This window comes from Fundulus heteroclitus, chromosome 10 (genome assembly GCF_011125445.2).
Source record: "Fundulus heteroclitus isolate FHET01 chromosome 10, MU-UCD_Fhet_4.1, whole genome shotgun sequence".
NCBI lineage: Eukaryota > Metazoa > Chordata > Actinopteri > Cyprinodontiformes > Fundulidae > Fundulus > Fundulus heteroclitus.
In genome coordinates, this window is record NC_046370.1 from 9,409,086 (window position 1) to 9,428,975 (window position 19,890).

The following is a 19,890-nucleotide window of genomic DNA, read 5'->3' on the forward strand; positions in this document are numbered from 1 at the left end:
AGAAAAACTTAAATTGACTTAAATTAACATCCTCACATAGGAGGCATGCTCTCCATCCCGCCTTATAGAGACATTGGTAATCAAATAATTATCCTTAGGCCTAATGTACCTAATGAACATTTAACATATTTTTCAGAACATTGAATTCAGCATGTAAAAAAAAAAAAACAATTTACTGTTATAGATTATTTTTTAAAATAAACAGGATATATGATTTTGCTAAATGTCCATTTATGTCAAGAGAAAACTAGTATAAACAGGTTAACACCAGCTAATGTTGAATTACTACAAGGATCCAGCAGGAATTGTTTATATTTTGAAAAAGTGTTTTAATAATGAAATTAGAGAAACACAGAGAGAATTAAATGTAAGGAGAGAAATTACATTTGTTTTGTTCTAAAACCACCCAGATTATTAAATGCTGCCTCCGCTTGAAGACATTAGTGTAGTCGCTATCTTGATGATTAAATTAACATGAATTCATTGTAATGGACAATTAATAGCCCATTGTTCTGGTAAATAAATGGTGAGAATATGTCACATGAGTCAGCGCTGCGGTCTGTGACTGACTTACAGTAAATCCTGCTCAATAGTAGCCCTGGATAAAAATAGAGAAACTCGGAAGATATTGTCGGCTTTTCCTGGTATGTACTGTCAAGAAACATTACAAAGCAGTACGTAACGTTACCAATAGCAACAAGACATTTGCATACACTTAAAGAGGATAATATTGATTAAGTCAAGAAAAATCTACATTCGCCCGCTTACGCTCACGACTGACTACCTGAGATAAAGATTGTTCAGAAGACTCAGATTTCTTTACTTTAAATAACCTAAAATTAACAACACTGGTTTTAGAAGTAGATGACAATGATGAAAAATGTTTAGGGAGTTAAAAACGTTAAGAAATATACAAATAAATCAGCTTCTAACATCTGCAAAGGCTCAATAAATATGTTTTCCACACTGTAGCAGTGTATCACTACACTGACTTTAAAGGAGGACAACTGGACTTAGACTTTTTCAGTTTCTTTTGTTAAAGCTATAGTTGGTAATCCTGTTAAGGAAACACTTTTTGTAATACTGGGTAAAATTATCCATTTCATCCTGAAAGTAGTAAATACATTATGCATTCACAAAAAAGGAGGTTACATTTTTTTTTCTGTGGAAGCTGAAGGCCTGTAAAAACTCTGTCTAATCCATGCCCTTCGGACCGAGGGGCATGTTTTGTTCCTGCTTTCATTCCCCTCTGTCCCTCGAGTTCCCGAGGATATCGCCATATCTATTGGTTGCAAGGAACACTGATGTCATAGTACACCCCCTTGCAAGGGTGTACACTCTTGGTTCTATATAAAGCTTACATTAAATGATATAATATGATATATGATATTTCTCCAATGTGAGATCAATAAAGATCTTATTTTATCTTATAATGTTTTATGTATGAGAGGCCAGTACTGAAGCTGTAAACATCCCTCTGGATTCTCTTTCACCCCAACCTCATTTTTTTAATATGGCAATATTTTAAAAATCCAATCCTGCTTGTTTTTGAACTTGGAACTTAAGCAAGATTAAGGTGGGTCTGATTCTAGGCCTTGTCCAGTCAGCAGTACAAAAGCTATTCTGAGGCTTTGTGAAGGTACATTTTAAAACAATGAAAATGTCTATGATACTTGTTCCTACAGTTACATTCCTTGTTCTGAAATGCCAAAAAAAAAAAACACCAGAGTGACATCGAAACAAGTCAGATTGCCTCTCTTTATGTCTATTTCAGAGAATGGACATTATCACAAGTTTGACGATGTTTGCCGTTGCCTGAAATGCTGACTTTGGAAGCCTACTCGTAACAGCCATTTATGGATATAGTGCCCACAACAAAATAAACAAAGCAAAAGCATGAGCGCAGTAATGCTAGATCTGAGTCTAAGCCTTTATAATTAATCGTCAGTATGAAAAAACCTACTGCTACTGGTCTGCTCCCCAGGAAGTTAAGATCTGTGTTTTCCCCGAACAGGTAACCCTCCGGATGGGTGGAGTCAAACTTCTCCCCTCCCATGATGAAATGGTTGGCAAAGTAACTCCCTGGAAAAAGAAGAGAGAATCATCTTTAAACACATTTGAAAATATAGGAAGTAAAAGAAATAAGAACATAAGATGCTTAGAGATGGTAAACATGTCCCTATTGTTTAGTTGTTGTTGGTTGAGGTTTTGTGGGTACTTTAACCTCAATTCAATAATATTTTAAATTCAAGATGGCTCCATGGATGGCCGCCACGGTACCACACTCAGTTTTATGCACATCAACTATACTTAGCTCTTGTACTGCTGTCACTTTCACCAAGGACCAACTCCTAAGCATCAGGCAGTTCTCTCTTGGCAGTTTTCTCCAGTTTTCATCAATCCAGAGAGTATTTCTGAGATACTGGTTCGAAGCACGGCAGCTCTTTATGGGATTTGGGATGTAGAAAATGCGCAGGCACGCCTACCAAGCTCTGTCAGCAGGGACTGGGTGCTTCACTCCCGTCTACCCACCTGCCAAATGTCTGCTCTCTAGTGAACAAAACCCACAACCTGCTCCTACTCAGCACAAGAAACCTGAACTTATGCATGTGTGATGCCCTAAGCTTCCCCAAAAGCTGGTTCGGTGGACAGATCTTCAACTGCATACTTTTGATGCCAGGTTTCCAGTTTCTAACAGATCTGAGATAAAGAGAGGGAGTGAAATCTGCTTTTATATAAACAAAGGTTGTTGTACTGTTGTCCCAGTGTTACCTGGAGATATATATTTTTTAAACTGTGAATCCTCTCATTCATCAATGGAGTTCTCCTGTGTTCTGGCGGGTGTTTACATCCCACTAAAAGCCTGTGAATAGGGGGCTAAAACATAGGTCACTGAGCTGATAATTAACCTGGCCAGCCAGATTGATAATGTGTTGCACTCTCCATTCTGCACATTATCAATCTGTAACAACCACAATACAAAAAGCATGTAAAATGTCCCACCAGGGATAAAAACACACCGGATCACAGTTATAAAGCTTTAAAAGATTCATTTGCCCACATAGAGCTCCAGGACTCTTTGATCGAGGTCGGCTTCATTTCATTCCACGTGAAAACTAAAAAACCTCTAACCTCACAATAAGGACTGTTATGAAATGGACTGATGAATCAAAGCAGATGTTACGAGTCTGCTTTGACTGCACAGATTGGACTGTTTTGAAAGCTTGAGCCACTGACCTAAATTTATTTACTGATGCTGCGACATCCTACATTAGTCCTTGTGAGGGCATGTTTGAGCTGACCAAGACATTTCACATATAGAACAATAAACCATGGTTAACTTAACATCTGAGTTAGACGTATCGGACCAACGAGGGGCTTACAGCAGTGGCAACCGGGCCTGTATGAGCCGGCGAGAAAAACTGTCTAAGGAGATAAGGGCTGCTTAAAGGAGCTACAGCGAGACCCTAAAAAGCAGCTTCTCACCTAACGACCCGGCAGCAATTTGAAGGAGCTTGAACATTATCAATAGCTAGATGATCCCATCTCATTGTGATGACCTCATTGACTAGCAGACGACCTCAGCAGCTCCATCTGTAGGTTTATAAACCAGCCATTCACACCTCACTTCCATATAAAAGGACTCCCTTGACCCCCACCAATACCTCTACAACTCCCACCGTTGTCCCTTCTGAACCTCTAACTGCCCTAAAGATCGTGGAGAAAGGTGTAAATAGGTCTTTCAGCATCTGAAAAACACTTTTTGCCCCAGTATTAGGAACCAAATGGGATCCTGGATTTACCATAAGGAACAACACAATTCATGCCACTGGCTATAACCAACAGCTCAAGCTGAGTCAACAGCCAGACCACCACAGCAAATTTAGGTGTTTTGTTTGGGCAGAAATCTGATAGGAAAACTCTTCTGTTTTCTAATAATTGCCTGTAGCTGTATTGTTTTTTTCTTGAATTCATATCAAGCTGCAGTCTTTGTAATCACCACTAAACACTAAATAAATTAATCTTTGACAACTTTGAGCTGCATGTGACTGGTTTGTGGCCACTTTTTTCTTTTGCATAATCTGAGACTTGGAAATTATTAAAACTATCTCATGTTATAGGCCTGGACGAAACTGGAAAAAAACAAAGACGAAATGACAAAATTTGTGACAACTATACTGGGAAATAGGAAAAAAAAAATTAATCTAACAGAACATGTGTTGTTTTTATAGTCTGCGTGTGCTGCTCTAATGAAAGTTAATCTGTTGCAAAAAAAAAAGAGAAATATATATATTTCAAAGATCGTGATATGACAGAAATGGCCTTAAATATTGCCGCTTCTATTCACTCATTGCCATGTTAAAATGGCTTCAGCTAATGCAGCTAATGCGTGATCTTCACTGATTTAAAACAACAGATGAAACTTGATTTAAATTTAAAAAGGCAATAAACCCCTGTGGGACAAAAGCTGTTTTTAATTTTGGCTTGATGTTGAAAAGTTGGGGAGGAAAAAGCCAGGTCGTTACCAGCCAGCAGCTTTTTCAGATATTTACAGAGACTCAACGTGGACAACAAGAAGCTTTAATGGACGTGTTGCTTTTTAATGACAGGCCTGGCTAATATTATAAGACTGTAATGGCGGTTCGTCGTCTCAACCTTTGACAGGCACCAGGCCTGTGATGTTTCTGCCTGGGAACACCGGAATATCCTCTCTGAATCATCTTTTTGTCACAATGACAGCCATTACCACACTGGAGAGGCAAAAAAGGCACAATGACGAAGCTCTCCGTCTCTGTTCCTCATCACATTCTTATTATTTACAGCAGGTGGGAAAGGTGGCCTTGTCACCAGATCCCACAGACAGGAACTGGGGCTGACAAATCGGTTTCACTGGCTGCAGCCAGCACCGGCTTCAGCTTAAGGCTACCAATTTACACAGCTGCTCTGGCAAAAGTGACATGCACAAATCAACATTTCTCATTTTATCTTTCAAACCCTTTTTGAGTATAAAATTATGCAACCAGCCTTACAAACAAAATAATGCTCGACATTTATCCCTCGATGTTTCAGACCTCTTTCTGGGAGAAATTTCATGTGATTCTATGTCTGACATAGCCTTACCTCTGAAAAGCAATATCTTGATTTGTTCAAACGCAATCTCATTTTGGACACCAGTATAAGATTAGACCTAAATCAGAGCAGGGAAGCCGAGTGTGATGCAACACATAAAAAAGCCACATGGCATAAAAACTGAAGGCAGGCATTTCAGCTTTAGAAAAGCAGTTTAGTTATCAGACAGTAAGAAACGCTATGCTAATTTCTTTTTGCTACTCAATGGCTTCCAAAAGTATTCCTCAAACCTGTTTTTGTCACATTAGAGACACAAACTTTGATGCATTTTACTGGGATTTTATCAAATATGCAAAGAAGCACATAATTGTGAACTTGAAGATGACATGCTGCATTTTTAAAAGTATTTCACAAATAAGTGACTGCTTTTATTGCATAAATTTTTGACCAATCTGTATAATATGATTGAATTTGTCTTTGTAAAGTGCCTTGAGATGACATGTTTCATGAATTGGCACTATATAAATAAAATTGAATTCAATTGAAAAAAATTGCTGCAAGCTTCTTGAAGTATGCCTCTAGCAGCTTTGCAGAGTTAGAAAAACGAATTGTTGCCTATTATACTTAAAATAGCTTAAGATCAGTCAGATTAAATGAAGGGCACCAGTCAGCTAAAAAGTTCCAGTCTTACCACAGGTTATCAGTGGGATTAGGTCTGAACTTTGACTGGGCCATTCTAATGAATAAACATTGAGCTAAATCAGCAGTTTCAAACTCTGGTCATCTGGGGTTTGGTTCTGCTTTTAGATGTCTGTGTGCTTCACACGCCTATAGCAAATAATTTGGTAATCAGCGGGGTATCTGTAGAACTTGATTTGATGCTATTTTAAGTGCTTTGGACCATTACTGCATGTAAAGGTTGAAAGACACCAAACCCAAGGACTAGAGTTAGAGACACCTGATCTAAACTATTCTACTGCAGCTCTGACTGTTTGTTTAGTGCTGGAAGGTGGAGATCCACCCCAGTCTCAAGCCTTTTGCAGCCTTTTGCAGTGGTTTTCTTCTGGGATTTACCTGCATTTAGCTCTATCCAATTTCCAATCAACTCCAGCCAGGGTCACTGCTGGGGTAAAAACATCCCCATAGCATGATGCTGCTACCACCATGTTTCACAGTCAAGAGTGGTGCATTCAGGAGGCTGTGTATAATGCATGTTTAAAACTATTACACCAATAATCATAAAATGGAATAAAGCCGTTATAAAAATTAAAAATTTAAGCATGACCACATCTGCTGATATCTTTGATGATGGTCAGTAATTGCATATTCAGATTAGTTTATCATTCACCAGTGACGTAAAAAAGCAGGGGTGCGGCCAGAAAGTACTGTAGCAAATATAGGGGGACAAGATCGGGGGTACACTAATAAAATAAAACAGAATTTCAGCGGTTTTAATAAGGTGTGTTGGTAAGGTGTGATTAAAAAAACTTCAGTCCTCCGCAGTTTTTAAAGAACCAGACAGTAAGATCAGGTTCCAAGTAAATATACATGAATAATTTTAAGTTTGTTCTTTTTGCTGCTGCAAAGATTTTAAAACCATCCTCATTTTGACCAAAATATGTGATCTTGGTATAATTTAAAGGCAGGACCAGTACTGAGTTATAGATATATGAAGAGAACAAAAAAAAATGCATGAATAAAATAATTGAATAATTTTTGTTGCAACTTTTTAAAACTCACCACTCATAAATTCATAATTACAGAAATATGAAATTATCAGTGCCCCAATTCTTTAAATAAAACATTTTTCTGGTGTATAAACGATGCAATAACCATGTTTTTGAAATAAACTACAACAAGCCATTTAAGTCCTAAGGTCGATTTCAGGTAAAACTGCAGAGGAGATGGTTTAAGGACGCGTTAGAGGCGGAGGTGCTCTGCAGGCCCGTCGACCAGGTTTATTGATGGAGCTCAGAATAAACCGTCTGCAGTGATCTGTGGAGCAGCAACCCACCCTGGTCCGACCTGTTGTTGTTGTTCACTTACCAGATTTCGGGGGATAACGATACACCGAATTGGACGGAATGTCCACTTCTTCCACGCCTATGTTCTGTCTGCTGGTTAAAGCTCCCATTTCCAGTCAAATAAACGCCGCACGGCCGAACGGGCATAACACTTCACGGTCGCTTTGTGCGCTGCGGCTCTTTATTCGCTATCATTTAATCCAGTTCGTGCTGCCCCTGTTCATTTCTGTCGGTTCCGAGCCTCCGCCGTGAATGTGACCGTCCGGGGGATTAGTATAGTTGTTGTCTGGCCGCTTATCCCCCTCTCTCTCTCTCTCTCTGTGGATCTATGTGTGTGTGTTTTTTTTTTTTTTTTCTCAGGCAAAATATAGAGGTAGCAGTCGCTTTAATAGCTGGGAAGCGCTCTAGTGGTAGACTAAAGGCAAAATCCCCGAGCCTGCATCCGCTTCTTCAGTGTAGATCTGCAGCGAGAGACGCTCGATAGCTCCACTCCGACCGGGCTGAAGGTAGATCATGTATCCTCCCCCCTTTCTTCCACCGGCGCTCGGCGTTGCTGGACCCTGTCATAGAGCCCTGTGGATCCCCAATGACGTCACACAGGCGCAAATCCTGACCGTGTTTTTTTTTTTTTTTTTTTTTTTTTTTTTTTTTTTTTTTTGCGCAGTCCCCCTCTCCTCTCCCCAGCAGCTGCTAGCGGCTAACTGCTGCTGCACTGCAGTGGGTGGCTCCGTGCCTAAAACCAGGGGAGAGACTGATTTATCCAGTCTGATCTTGAAACAAGTAGCCTACAATCAAATAATTCAAAGCGTTTGGGTTGTTTTTTGTTTGTTTTTTTAAACCATGTAATAATAAAGACACTAAAGTGTATGTAGCGCAGAGAAAGAAAGCCATCCGAGCTGCGGGTGAACGATGATCTTGGTCGCTTTTATCTACTTGAGCGAAACAAAGACAGAAAATAGCTGTTCACGGTTGTTGTTGTGATTAACTCCTGATCAACAGGGGGCGCTGTGACGGTCGTACGGCTGTAGAGCGCTGGATTATACACAGGGAAGCAGAGAGCTAAATAGCCAATCAGAAGAGTCTTAAGACGGAAAACGGAAGAGCGCCCATGCTCCGTAGAAACGATGCGTCATCGCATTCGCCATATTGTAAGTGGCAACTTTACCTGGTCAAACGGCGAAATTAATTTTAGAAAAAAAGGTTTTCTGGATAATAAAACCATTTTAGTTTAAAATAAATGTGACTAACTTAAAGGGTGCATGTTGAAACCTTAAGTCAACCCAAAGGGGTGACTAAGGAGAGTGAGAGCAGTACCTACCAGGAGTGCTTAACTAGTTTTCCAGAAGTACTGTTCTGCAATGTTGGCCTCTATCCCTGCTCCTACACGCCTGAATGAAATACTTGAATTTCCTTATTAGCATGTCATTCAGCCCTGTAGACACCTATTAATTAACCATTTGAAAATATTTATATATAATATTTTGCTATGTTGTAGAAGGGATTTACCTAAAGGTTGCAGATTAGAAACTCTCAAGGACTAGGCAAGGCAAGGCAAAGTTATTTGTATAGCACATTTCAGTACAGAGACAATGCAAAGTGCTTTACATGATTTAAATATAGGAAAATAAAACAGAATAAATGCATGCAAGAATAAAATGCAGAAACAAAATAGAACATGGGACAATAAAAATTAAAGGAAACTAGGCAACCCTGAACCAGTAAAGCTCTAAGGTCAGACGTTACTTGTATTAATATTTTAGTACATTAGATGTAGTTCACTATCTGACCATTGTTAAATACATAAAGGTATTTGCTTACTATGCTAAATATAATATAGTGTTTACAACCAGTTATTATAGAAGACCAGTAAAACATGGGCATGTCCACGCTGCACTGTATATGCACTCAATACTTGGTAGCTGCACTTTTTACTGTATCAGCCCATTTACAGCGCAACAGTCCTGGATACAGCTTAGTGGGGTTGATGAAGCACTGACTCCGCCATGGTTTACGCTATTGTTGTTCCCTGTTTTTGTGCACGTTCTAGGCCTACTACCACACTTTTTCCTTCCACTAATCTTTTAATTTTAATTATTATTTATTGTGCTTGGATACAGCAATCTGAAAAGCTTGCTTTACAAATGTGCTTTTGTGGTTTAAAATGGATTCTATACGATGAAATACAGTTTTCTGATAAAGGTCTGTCACTGGGATCACTCAAGCAAAGATACACTGGTTTACAACCAAACTGTCACACTTTAAGTAAGAGTTTAAAATGTTATTTGTGTAGCACCTTTCACAGATAAAATCACAAAGTGCTTCACAAAACACGAAGGAAAAGCACATAAAAACATGACGATAAATTAAATTAAACGCCTGTCTATACAAATACGTTTTCAGCTGTGTTTTAAAATGGTCTACAGAATCCATGTGATGTATTAAAAAAACAATGGGAGAGAATTACACAGTCAGGGTGCAACAGCTTGAAAGGAGCGATCCCCATGGGTATTAAACCTGGTACGAGGGGCTAACAAAATATTCTGATCAGCAGATTTCTGAGGCTTAAGCATGTCAGAAATATACTGAGGGGCTGATCATGCAGGACCCTTTAATCAAGATATTGAGAAGAATTGACAACTGATGAATTATCTCTTTCATTTGTAGTGGTCACTATAGTGGACAGATAGTGGTTTGTATAGTAACACCCACACAACTAAAAGCCATCTTGTAGTTGCGTGGGTGTTACTATACTAGTAAACCACTTTCTTGGACTCTAGTGTACTAATACATAGACTGCCATCCACTGGCCCACTAGTGTAAGTTCACAAAAAGTCTAACTTGTTCTAATACTTCTGGAAGGCTATGTGCCCTATATGAAGGTTAGGGAGAAAATAACTGTTTTTGAACTGTGTGTATTCACTCGCTTGAACTTGCGATCCACATCATAGTTAAGAAATTACAGAATTTTGGAGACCGAAAATGTTAGATCCAGTAAAAGGTAAATAAAAAAAATTGACAAAGAAGATTAAATTTCATTAAACAAAACATAGACATTATATACGTAGATACCTTGTAGGTCGGGTTCTGCCTATGCTGCGGATGCGTCAGAGCGTCCACCATGTTGAATGTGGCAAATCTGCAGTTAGACTCAGTCACTTAAACAGTATCAGATGGACTTTAATCTCAGAATATACGTCATATTCGTAACATTTTTATTTTTGTAATTTTACGAGTTTATTTTCGTATCCCTTTGGCTTCATTCTCCTGACTTTATTCTCTTAAAGAATAAATATAATTATAAGAATCTAACCTGGCCCTATTATTCCAGGACTAAGATAGTTCTGCAAACTGACTATTCTGGAAATGTTCCCCCTTAATTGTCATAATATGACATTTTTCTCATAATATTACCACTTTTGTTTTTTTGTTTGACTTTATTCTCCTATGACTTTTTTCTCGTACTAGTGATTTTATCTGTTTAATACTCCCCCAAAAAGTCTGTTGCTAATCTGTGTCTATACCAGATCTTAAAAGGTTCACATGGTTTTATGAAATAATGAAGACCACAATGATTTTTATATTCATAACACACACACACACACACATATATATATATATATATATATATATATATATATATATATATATATATATATGTGTGTGTGTGTACATACATCTTTAATCTGAACACATACTTACACACACCTATTTATTTAGAATACTTCAAAATCTATATATGCACATTGATCAAAAGACAATCTGGCTGCCAATCTCTATCAACTAATCTCTCTATATTTTTTTACAAGTATATGTAAGATCCATCTATATCTTTCTATCTGAATACTTAAAACATATACACAGGGAACAGACGTTCACTATTTTCTGCAACATACAATATGGCGGTGACGTCGACGTGCAAACCTGCAGCCCCATATACGTCTGTGAAACAAAACAAAAGTAGTAAATTTGTACTGGTACCATTAAAGTGGACTCCTAGCCAACAGGGGGCAGTGTAAGGATTACACACAAAGGAGGCGGATAGCTGAATAGCCAATCAGAGGAGGCCAACACGGGCGCAAAGAAAAGGGGAAAAGGAAACTCTGCTGCCGCCATTTCACGTGAAAAGCAGCGCGGTCGGATCACTACCCAGTGGTTACATTTTCAGAACTCTGATTAATTTGGCGGAATTTCACAGTATAGCAACTTTTAAAGTCAAACCTAACGGTTTGCAGTACAGGGGGCTCACGGTTTCAGCCTTAGAAGTCTCGCTCCGTTGCTTGGAGACGACCAAGAAAAAAGATGAGCTACGGAAGGCCGCCGCCAGACGTCGAGGGGATGACCTCCCTGAAAGTGGACAACCTGACTTACAGAACTTCGCCCGAGACACTCCGTCGAGTTTTTGAGAAGTACGGTAGGGTAGGGGACGTCTATATTCCCCGGGACCGGTACACCAAGGAGAGCCGCGGCTTTGCCTTTGTACGTTTCCTCGACAAGCGCGACGCCGAAGACGCAATGGACGCCATGGACGGCGCGCTGCTGGATGGGCGCGAGCTGCGGGTTCAGATGGCGCGCTACGGACGGCCGCCAGACTCCATGTACAGCCGGAGAGGGGCTCCACCACGCAGATACGGGGGCTACGGACGCAGAAGCAGGAGGTAATGCAGGATTATATGGCGTTTATTTTAACTCCTGGTACACACGCGCTCAGGGTGGCACGTGGTCAAAGAGAAAGCAGTGTGGGGCCACGTTTTTTCCGGAAGTTCCTTTAAAACTATTTAAACTGGAGAATAAGCAATACATTGCATGTAGATTATATGCCTAGATTTTTTTTTAATAATATTTAAATTTTGTGAAGTTTATAAGGAGCAAATTTAAGGTAATGTCATGGTTCCCGCGGGAAAAAGACCATTTCAACACAGCGTGCTCAATGAAAAGTTCAGTATTCTTTCAATTGTTTAGGTTTTTTGAATAAACCATTGGATACAACCTTTGATTTTACCATTAAAGCTAAATCGAGTCGTTTTTGAGAAATTCAGGCAATTAACTGATAATTTTTTTTTATTTTTATTTTTGGGTCATTCCATTTGAAATTTTAGGAACATCTGCACCCAAAACTGTAATTATGTGGTTGTGGCTTCCTTTTTGTTTTTGTAGTTAATGTTTTATGTTTTGTGTGCATCTACAGTCGCTCAGGAAGTCCCCGCCGTCGCAGACGTAGCCGCAGCCGCTCCAGGAGCAGGAGCCGTTCCAGGTCCAGGAGCCGCAACCGCTACAGCCGTTCCAGATCCCGTTCTTACTCCAGGTCCAAATCAAGGTCCAGGTCGAAGTCCAAGTCCAAATCCAAGTCAAAGTCCAGAACGCCCCGACGGAGCAAGACAAAGTCTCCTTCCAGATCCCGGTCCCGCTCCAGGTCCAAATCCCGCTCCAGGTCCAAGTCCAGGAGTCGAACCCCAGCTTCCAACAGGGGGTCAAAGTCCCGATCCAGGTCTAAGTCCAAGAGTGGACCAAAATCACCAGGAAACAACGAAGCAGAGCCCTAACCCAAATGTGGAGGAGATATCACGGTATTTCGGGGGAAGGGTGATTGATCCAGTTCTTGATGTTTTGAGATGATGTTTAGTGATAGGCTAAATTTGTTTTCTGCAGTCTTTATGCATCTAACAAGCAGCAAAGTCTGCAGAATGCTGTTGGACCTGTAAAAAAAAAAAGCTTTTATAAGTTTACAGTGTTAACATTGTGTGTGCTTTATTTTGAAGCTTTCTTAAACCAATTTAAAGCGCACACAGGCAACAGATTTGGCCTAAAAGCATCATTATAAAACGGGGCACTTTAAATTTGTATTGACTTGTTTGGGATGGGGGGGAGGGGGGGTTGGGATGTGGGATGCTCACTCAAACCGTTCACCTAAATGTGGAATTCTTTCCTCCAAGCTGCTGAGTCCTGTTTGCAAAGAGAGGAGGAGATGGGGGTGTTGCAGTATGAGAGCAGTTAGTGTGTGACCCGCCCATGTGACCTGCCTGTTGCTGAGAGCCATGGCAGTTGCTAAGGAGCAGGTCACCGAGGCAACGGTGGTTGCTATGAAGCAGGTCGTCATGGCGGTGGTTCGGGCTGTCAGTTGGTGTGTGAGGTGGTGTGCTGAGGTACGTTCTCGCGGGGCACACGGGGCAGATGCTCTGGGCAGGTTTACCCGCCTGTGGTTTCCTCCTCCGCCTCACAGAAAGGGAGCCGACCCCGAGGTTTGTCTTTCCCCCCAATATGCCCGGGTTTAAAAACTTGTTAGAGCTAGCGTGAGAAGATTTGGGCCAGGACAATGTAAGATAAAGGAAGTGAGTTATTGAGTTTAATGTCTAGCTCAAGTTTTCTTACCAGGATTGTCAGGACAGAATTCATGCAAGTATTTAAATATTCAGATCAGTTGCAGGAATTGATACCAGCTTCTGTTTTTGCTCTTGGTGACTTAAGTTTTGTTTTTCCTTCCAGATCTCAGTTGCATTGAGCCTTTTGAGGACATCCGGAACAACCTCACTTTGAGCAAGAAGACTCTACTGTTACCACTGAGTGCAGACTGAAAAGGTTAATTGGATCTTGATCTAAAATGTTTTAAATGTTTAAATTTGTAATCTGCCAAAAACCTTCTGTAAATTTGACATAATTTATAAAGCTGAGTATATTGAAAGGGAATTGCGAGGTAAATTTCAATGTACCTTTTTGGGGGGGAGGGGGGATTTTTCATTAAATTTCTAAGTAATTTCTTTGAATCAAAATGTAAATCTCAGCAGGCTCCATCTACTTTTTTTAAAAAAGAAATTAATTTGCAAGGCTGAAATAGAAAATGGTGTCTGACTTTTTGTTTGCAGTATTTACAGCTGTATTGCCACTGGGGGGGAAATGGCTTAGTGTACAGTAGCATAAAAGCCTCCTAAAATTGTGTTTTTGCTTATTCCAGCAACATATGTTCTGCTTTTTCTGTCTAGTTCAAGTTGCTTCCCTATGATTCTAACCCTCTTTCTTGTGTATCTTTTGTGCACTAGGCGCAGTTGTGTAGCAGTTGAGTAATGCTGGTTAGCTGTTAAGATGCGGTGCAGTGCGGTGGTGACATGGTGTGGCGTGTTGCGGTGCTGAGTGCCCGGTGCAGTTCCGGGGCTCGACCCTTCGCTGCCGTTTGCCGGTTTGTAAGCTCACAGGTGTGGCAGATCATCCTTCCTCTCCTGTCTGTGACCTCTACTTCCCTACATGTGCTGTACATATTGCCTTCTATCCTTTCTACTCCTTCTCTTCTGTGTCCCACCCTCAGCTTTCGTTTATCCACTCAATTTGGTCTTGCTTGCTTTGAAAACTAGTCCAGTGGGACTCTCAAGAGAAGGGTTAATGGGCAGTTAATGGCTTCCTGTAAAACATTTTTTGAATCGCATTGTTCAGTGTACCTGAAATGTCTTGTAATGGCTTCAAACAAATGTTAATAAAGATCTTTGTTGGAATTAAATGTCTTTTTATTTATTTTTTTATTCTCAACACTGTCTTGGTTTGTGTATATTTAATGCAAATGATCTAGCATTGCGTTTATGATTACATTCATTCAATGTGCAAAAGATTTAAATATTGAGCTGTTTTATTCAAAGGTCAAATTCGAGCAGGTGAATTACTAATCAACACTAAAAGAACTAAATTATTGAAAAAATGTTCATCAGAATCTGTATAACCCCATATCATCACCACTTAGTGAGCAGAGTTAAAAAAAAAAAAACATGCAACCATCTAGGCGTTCAGAGGAACTTTCTCTTGGTAGAAAGGGGGAATCCTGGACATGCAAAGGTAACACGACACTATTTAACAATCAGTAAAGCTAGATTTGTGTGAAGTAATACAACTGGGCCAACATAAATTGATACTTTCTAAATATTAGCTTCTAGGGCACAAACCATCCAGTGATGAAGTTCTCAGTCTGATCTCACCAGTTAATTATCTGACTGCTCAACTAATAGTGTAACAAACCGTTGCACACTTTTCATTTAGTTAAGGCAGACCAATGTGGTTAATACCACAGGTTATTGTAGAGCTCAACTGAAGCTGACAGCAGATTTAAGTGGGAATTTGCAGCTAGTTCACTGATGTAAATGTTATGCAAAATCACCAGAGGCAGAACTTGTACAGGACTGCTGCTGAACATATTTGCATGGTCCAGATTCTTGTTTACACTAAAATATGACACAGTTGCACACTAAAGTTGAGCAGTAAAATAATTGCACAACTAAATCAAATATATTTATATATACATTTTGGGCGACTTGAAATGCAAGACTTTTTCTTTAAACAGGCTGAATTGTTCCTACTTATTGGTTTTGCTTTAGTTAAGAAGGTTGTCAAATCTAAATATTTTACTTTTAGCCAGGAATAACCCAGAGCCTTCAAAAATTAGCAGTTTTCTTGGTGCTGTTATGGAATTTGAAGTGTTAGAAACATAACCATAGCTACACGTGTCTTGTTCAAGAAACTGGACAGTTGCTCCATGGTCCAAAGCTCACTTTTCAGGTGTAAATAAATGTAGCATTTCATTTGGACATCAAGATACCAGAGTCTGGTGGAAGAGGGGATCCAAGTTGCTTCAGATCCCATATGAGATTTCCACCGTGATGATTTGGGGAATCATGCCATTAATAGAGATTGATCCTTTTTTTCTCATGTCTGTAGTCAGGCTATATGTCTCCCAGGAAGTATAAAAGCAAAACATGCTGCCCTCTGCTGACAAGCTTGATGTAGATACCAAATATACCAATACCTGATTTAATTATCTTCATTGCTTGATTGGTCCAACAAATTGACCTCATCTAAAAATGTAAACGTTGAAAGTATGTAGAGGAAGATGAGAAAGACCAGATTCCACAATGCAGACCTGCTGAAAGCTGCAATAAAGTGACCGGGGCTTCCTTATCGCGGCAGAACCACAGACTTGGCTTCCATGATACGGCCCGTTTGCTGCATCCAAGCAGTGCTTTGCAATTGTTTTCCACATATTTATGTTGCGGTGATGCTTTTGATTTCACAAACTGTCGTTGGTTGAAGAACGATACAAAAACTAAAGGGGATTTATTTTTATTTTTGGTGACGCATTCACCTAACAGACCTGGTACATTGAAGGCGTGAGTGTCACCCCATTGGAAGTGAGACTGTCCGTATTTTTCATGTTGCTAATTATATGTGAGTTGGTATCAAAACAGCCTCTGAGTAGGTCACCGTCGAAACAAAAGGACTTTACTCTGCAAGACTAATAAAACACTGCTACATTTTCCTCACGGGCCTAGAAAACTACTCGAAACAAATACGTAAACTCTTCTTAATCAGCAATGAACACCACTGTTGCCAACCATTTTCACATAAAGCTGTAGATATCGCCTTACTCATATGAGCTCCTGTAAAAAAGTAAACCCACTCATATATTAGTAGGGGAAGTTAGTCCTGCAGTTACTTTCCTTTATTTGGATTTTTCATCGTGTAAACTGCCAAATCAAAAATGTCCAAAGGCTAATATCCCAAAACTTGTATTTTTTTTATATTTTTTTACCAGCTCGACAAAAAACTAAGCATACAGTATTTTTAATTAGACCAACTAAAGTAAAAAAAAAAATGTTGGAAAGGAACGTAAATTATAGTAGATCAAAAACTCAGAGTTTTGCTTGTTTGCCTTATTAAATGAAAGGCATCAGGTTTTCATATTCTTCTAGTCTTTTATCAGTATTAAGAGCAGGATTTAGGCTACACTGCCTTCGTAAAGACTTGCATTATGTAGCTGAGTTTAATGAATTCAAAAGATGGGTTCATCAGCATCTGCGTCCAAGTCGCCGCATATATGTGGTCCTTTTTACAAGGAGTTAAGGACAATGCAAAGAGTGTGAATATAAAAAAAAAGTCTCTATCTGCATCAACCACCTGTGCCAGGCAGGCCAAATCTGTCCAGGGCCTGAAAACGAACCCCGGGACGCACTTTGGCCACTCCTGGATTACACTGTTGGTGTGTTGGAGTAGAACAGTTCTACAAGTTAGTTATATTTAACTTAATTATCTTGTGGTTAATTGGAATTTAGGCCATTTTTATTCAATTTTAAACAAGAGTATTAGATTGAATTGAGATGAATCACCTTAGATTTTAATGTCTGTAACGAAGATGAATGAATGCAGGGCTGAATACATTTTATATCTGATTTTGTTGGGATGAACTGTAATTGGCTTAAACTGGAAAAGGATATGCTTTCATATTTGCATCTGAATATGACATTATAGATTGATTTCTATTAACTGGTATGAATTTGCCTGAACTCAAATCCAGACTTTATTTCAATCTGATTGTGTTGGGTTGAACTAGGCACAGGCTGATTCGGGGTACCAAGGTATACTAAGGTTGGAACAAAATTAGGGTGTTTTAAATTGTTTTTAACCTTTTCCGTTCATATTGTTCTCAAGGTTTAAAGTCTTCCTTCCCACGTATGTTGCTGAGCACTGCCAGTCGACTGGCTGAAACTGGTTTCTAAGAGACAAATGTAACTTTTAGAAAAAAGTTCTAGTCCAGACAACCATCGCTGGTCATGGCGTGGAAACTAAAGCAACGCCACTCCTCTCTCTAACTCGGGTAACACAATCAAAGTTAGAGCTACTTTTGGCAAACTACGACCAGCGATGTCTTTTAACCAGCTGGTTACAGACTTCCTACCAGGGCAGATAGTCCAGTTTATAGATAATATCACTTTGTTATGCTTGTGTTATTCTATAAAGAGTAGAACCGCTAAGTGTGGATAATTATACACAATATTCATTTGAAAACTGGTTTAAGGAAGGCACAGGGCCAAGCTGGCAACAGCTGCACGTGTGTCCTAGGTTCATTGATGTATGTGGGGAGTGAGCGCTGGCTCCCCGGTGGTCCAGTCTGACAGAGGAGCTTCTGTAGCTCAGATAGCAGAACAAAAGAAACTATGATAGAAAGATGTCAGACTACAGAGTTTGTTGTGCATGCGGCTGCAGCTGGAGGCCAGCCAGGGTATTATACACTCTTGAGGACCACAATGTTCTTATTACGGACAAAGAAGATTAGACAGTTTGAAAGAGAGGTCAAGGAAGCAGTTTAGGTCAAACATGAAAAAAAAAAAAAAATCTCTCCGATTGCAGCTTCAAGCCATTAAGCCTGATGCCCAGTCAGCATCAAACCAATTAACACCTTCTTGCATGTGACCAACCATCTCTCAGTGAGCCAGGCTACAATGGCATGCCCTATTGTTAGTGTAGTCCAATATTCATGTGAATCAAATCTGCAGAAAAGCACTTCCCTACAGCTTATAGGGGACACGTGCAAAATTGACTTTTTTCAGCCCTTAAATACATTTTGTTGTATACTCACAGTCTCTAGGGGTGCAGAACATTTGAATGTTGCCTATCCAGAAGCTCTGTAGATATGTTTATATTCTTTTTGGGTCATGTTTTTTTAAAGCCCTTCAGCTGTATTTGTCATCTATTAATTTTTTTGAGCAATTACGTCACAGTATTTGCTGCAGAACTGCTAAACAAGGTTATGGACGTCCAACTAACAAGTCTCACGAATTTTATTCCTTGCAAGTTTTTTGTAGTTCAAGCTGAACTATGCCAAAGTGGTTGTTCATTACACTGTTCCCAGAATACTCCAAAAATGGCCAAAGGAAGTGAAGTGGAATGCTCTGCGACCTGATTGGGGGGGTTGAAGTGCCTCCTTTAGATTTAAAGAGACAGCACCAAAACAAATTGCTCTCAGACGCACCTCAGAACAGAGGCAAATAGGAGGAACATGGGAGTACATTAAGAGGAATTCAGACCAAAGCATTGAAGTTCCATTTTATATTGAACTGAACCTAATGATTTTGATGTGAAAAAGGAAGAATTGTAAAGCATAAAATGTCCCCTTTAAAAGCTTGGAACTTTTCCCTAACCTGCTTTGAACTGAGAACCCTTTCCAAGGAAGAGCAAAATGACTACAAGAACTGAATTCCATTTCTCTTAATTTTTTTTTACCTTTTTTTGGATTTACCATGCCCTGAATTTAGCCTTTTATACAGGAGGCCATGATAAATGATGTATTTGCTGGTATACTTCTTTGACTTCAATCAATAGTGTGTTGGTTTATGCTAATTTATCTGTTTAATTTAAAATTTATCAAAGTCAAGTTGTATGCATCACAAAGATTAAAAATATTGCTGCTATAGGTGTTGAGTTTTTGTTCCCCCTTAACTTATCATGCTAGTGACGCTAAGTTATGGCTAATCACTTTATAATAAATATAAAAAATTCTGTTATGGTTAGAAAATGACAATAGAAACTCTAGATTCTTATGTTCACCCATGAGGTGGAGGTTTACTATAATAAACATCAGCATGGTTCTCTGAGGAACAGAGAGCAGAGGGACTTTCACCAGACATACAGGTAGACCTAAAAGCTCTGGCATTGATAGAACACAAAAGGAACCCTCTGGGAGCTTCTAGCTTGATTTGTACCAAGATGTGAAAATGATACGGTGCTAGGTTCGGTGAAAATCAAAGCATTTATTCCTGCAGTAGCTAAAAACATTAAACGGTAATTTAGATCACCATATTACTTTTCATTCCTTACAGCTGGACCAATTATCTGCTGACAGAAAAAAAGGTTTTGTGCAATATACCAAAATCCAAAGAACTATCACAGATTAATTAATTCCTTTATTTTTCTGAACAATATTTGTAAATTACATAAACAAATTAAAGGCATACTATGCAACATTTTTCAGTTAATTAATATGTTCCATACC

At 39.4% G+C, this 19,890-nt stretch overlaps 2 protein-coding genes across 6 annotated transcripts in view; one reads left to right on the forward strand and one right to left on the reverse strand.

Annotated features, from left to right (window-relative positions):
• rnf157 (ring finger protein 157) overlaps window positions 1-7,701 on the reverse strand; it is a 33,584-nt gene extending 25,883 nt beyond the window's left edge. Inside the window, exons 1-2 of one of the 4 annotated variants that reach the window (XM_012865402.3) lie at window positions 7,117-7,701; window positions 1,964-2,082 (exon numbers count right to left, since the gene is read on the reverse strand). In XM_012865402.3, coding sequence (XP_012720856.2) covers window positions 1,964-2,082; window positions 7,117-7,204 — 207 coding nt within the window. In that variant the 5' untranslated portion in view covers window positions 7,205-7,701. The remainder of the gene's footprint in view (window positions 1-1,963; window positions 2,083-7,116) is intronic. The other 3 variants (XM_021317962.2, XM_012865401.3, XM_021317964.2) reach the window with 3 other exon arrangements.
• A 3,468-nt stretch (window positions 7,702-11,169) lies between these two features.
• srsf2a (serine and arginine rich splicing factor 2a) lies at window positions 11,170-14,165 on the forward strand. 2 transcript variants are annotated; one of them, XM_012865400.3, is made up of 3 exons: window positions 11,170-11,749; window positions 12,280-12,658; window positions 13,025-14,165. In XM_012865400.3, the coding sequence occupies exons 1-2, from the start codon at window positions 11,394-11,396 to the stop codon at window positions 12,632-12,634; spliced, it is 711 nt and encodes a 236-aa protein (XP_012720854.2). In that variant the 5' UTR covers window positions 11,170-11,393; the 3' UTR covers window positions 12,635-12,658; window positions 13,025-14,165. The 2 variants fall into 2 exon arrangements, with proteins under 2 accessions (XP_012720854.2, XP_012720853.2); XM_012865399.3 differs by having other exon boundaries at window positions 13,575-14,165.
• The last annotated feature ends 5,725 nt before the right edge of the window (window positions 14,166-19,890 follow it).

Bases quoted from the DNA above. Each gene is read 5' to 3' on its own strand.
- srsf2a (XM_012865400.3), top strand. From the start codon at position 11,394: ATGAGCTACGGAAGGCCGCCGCCAGACGTCGAGGGGATGACCTCCCTG. The intron at 11,750-12,279 runs GTAATGCAGGAT...GTGCATCTACAG, and splicing joins TACGGACGCAGAAGCAGGAG to TCGCTCAGGAAGTCCCCGCC.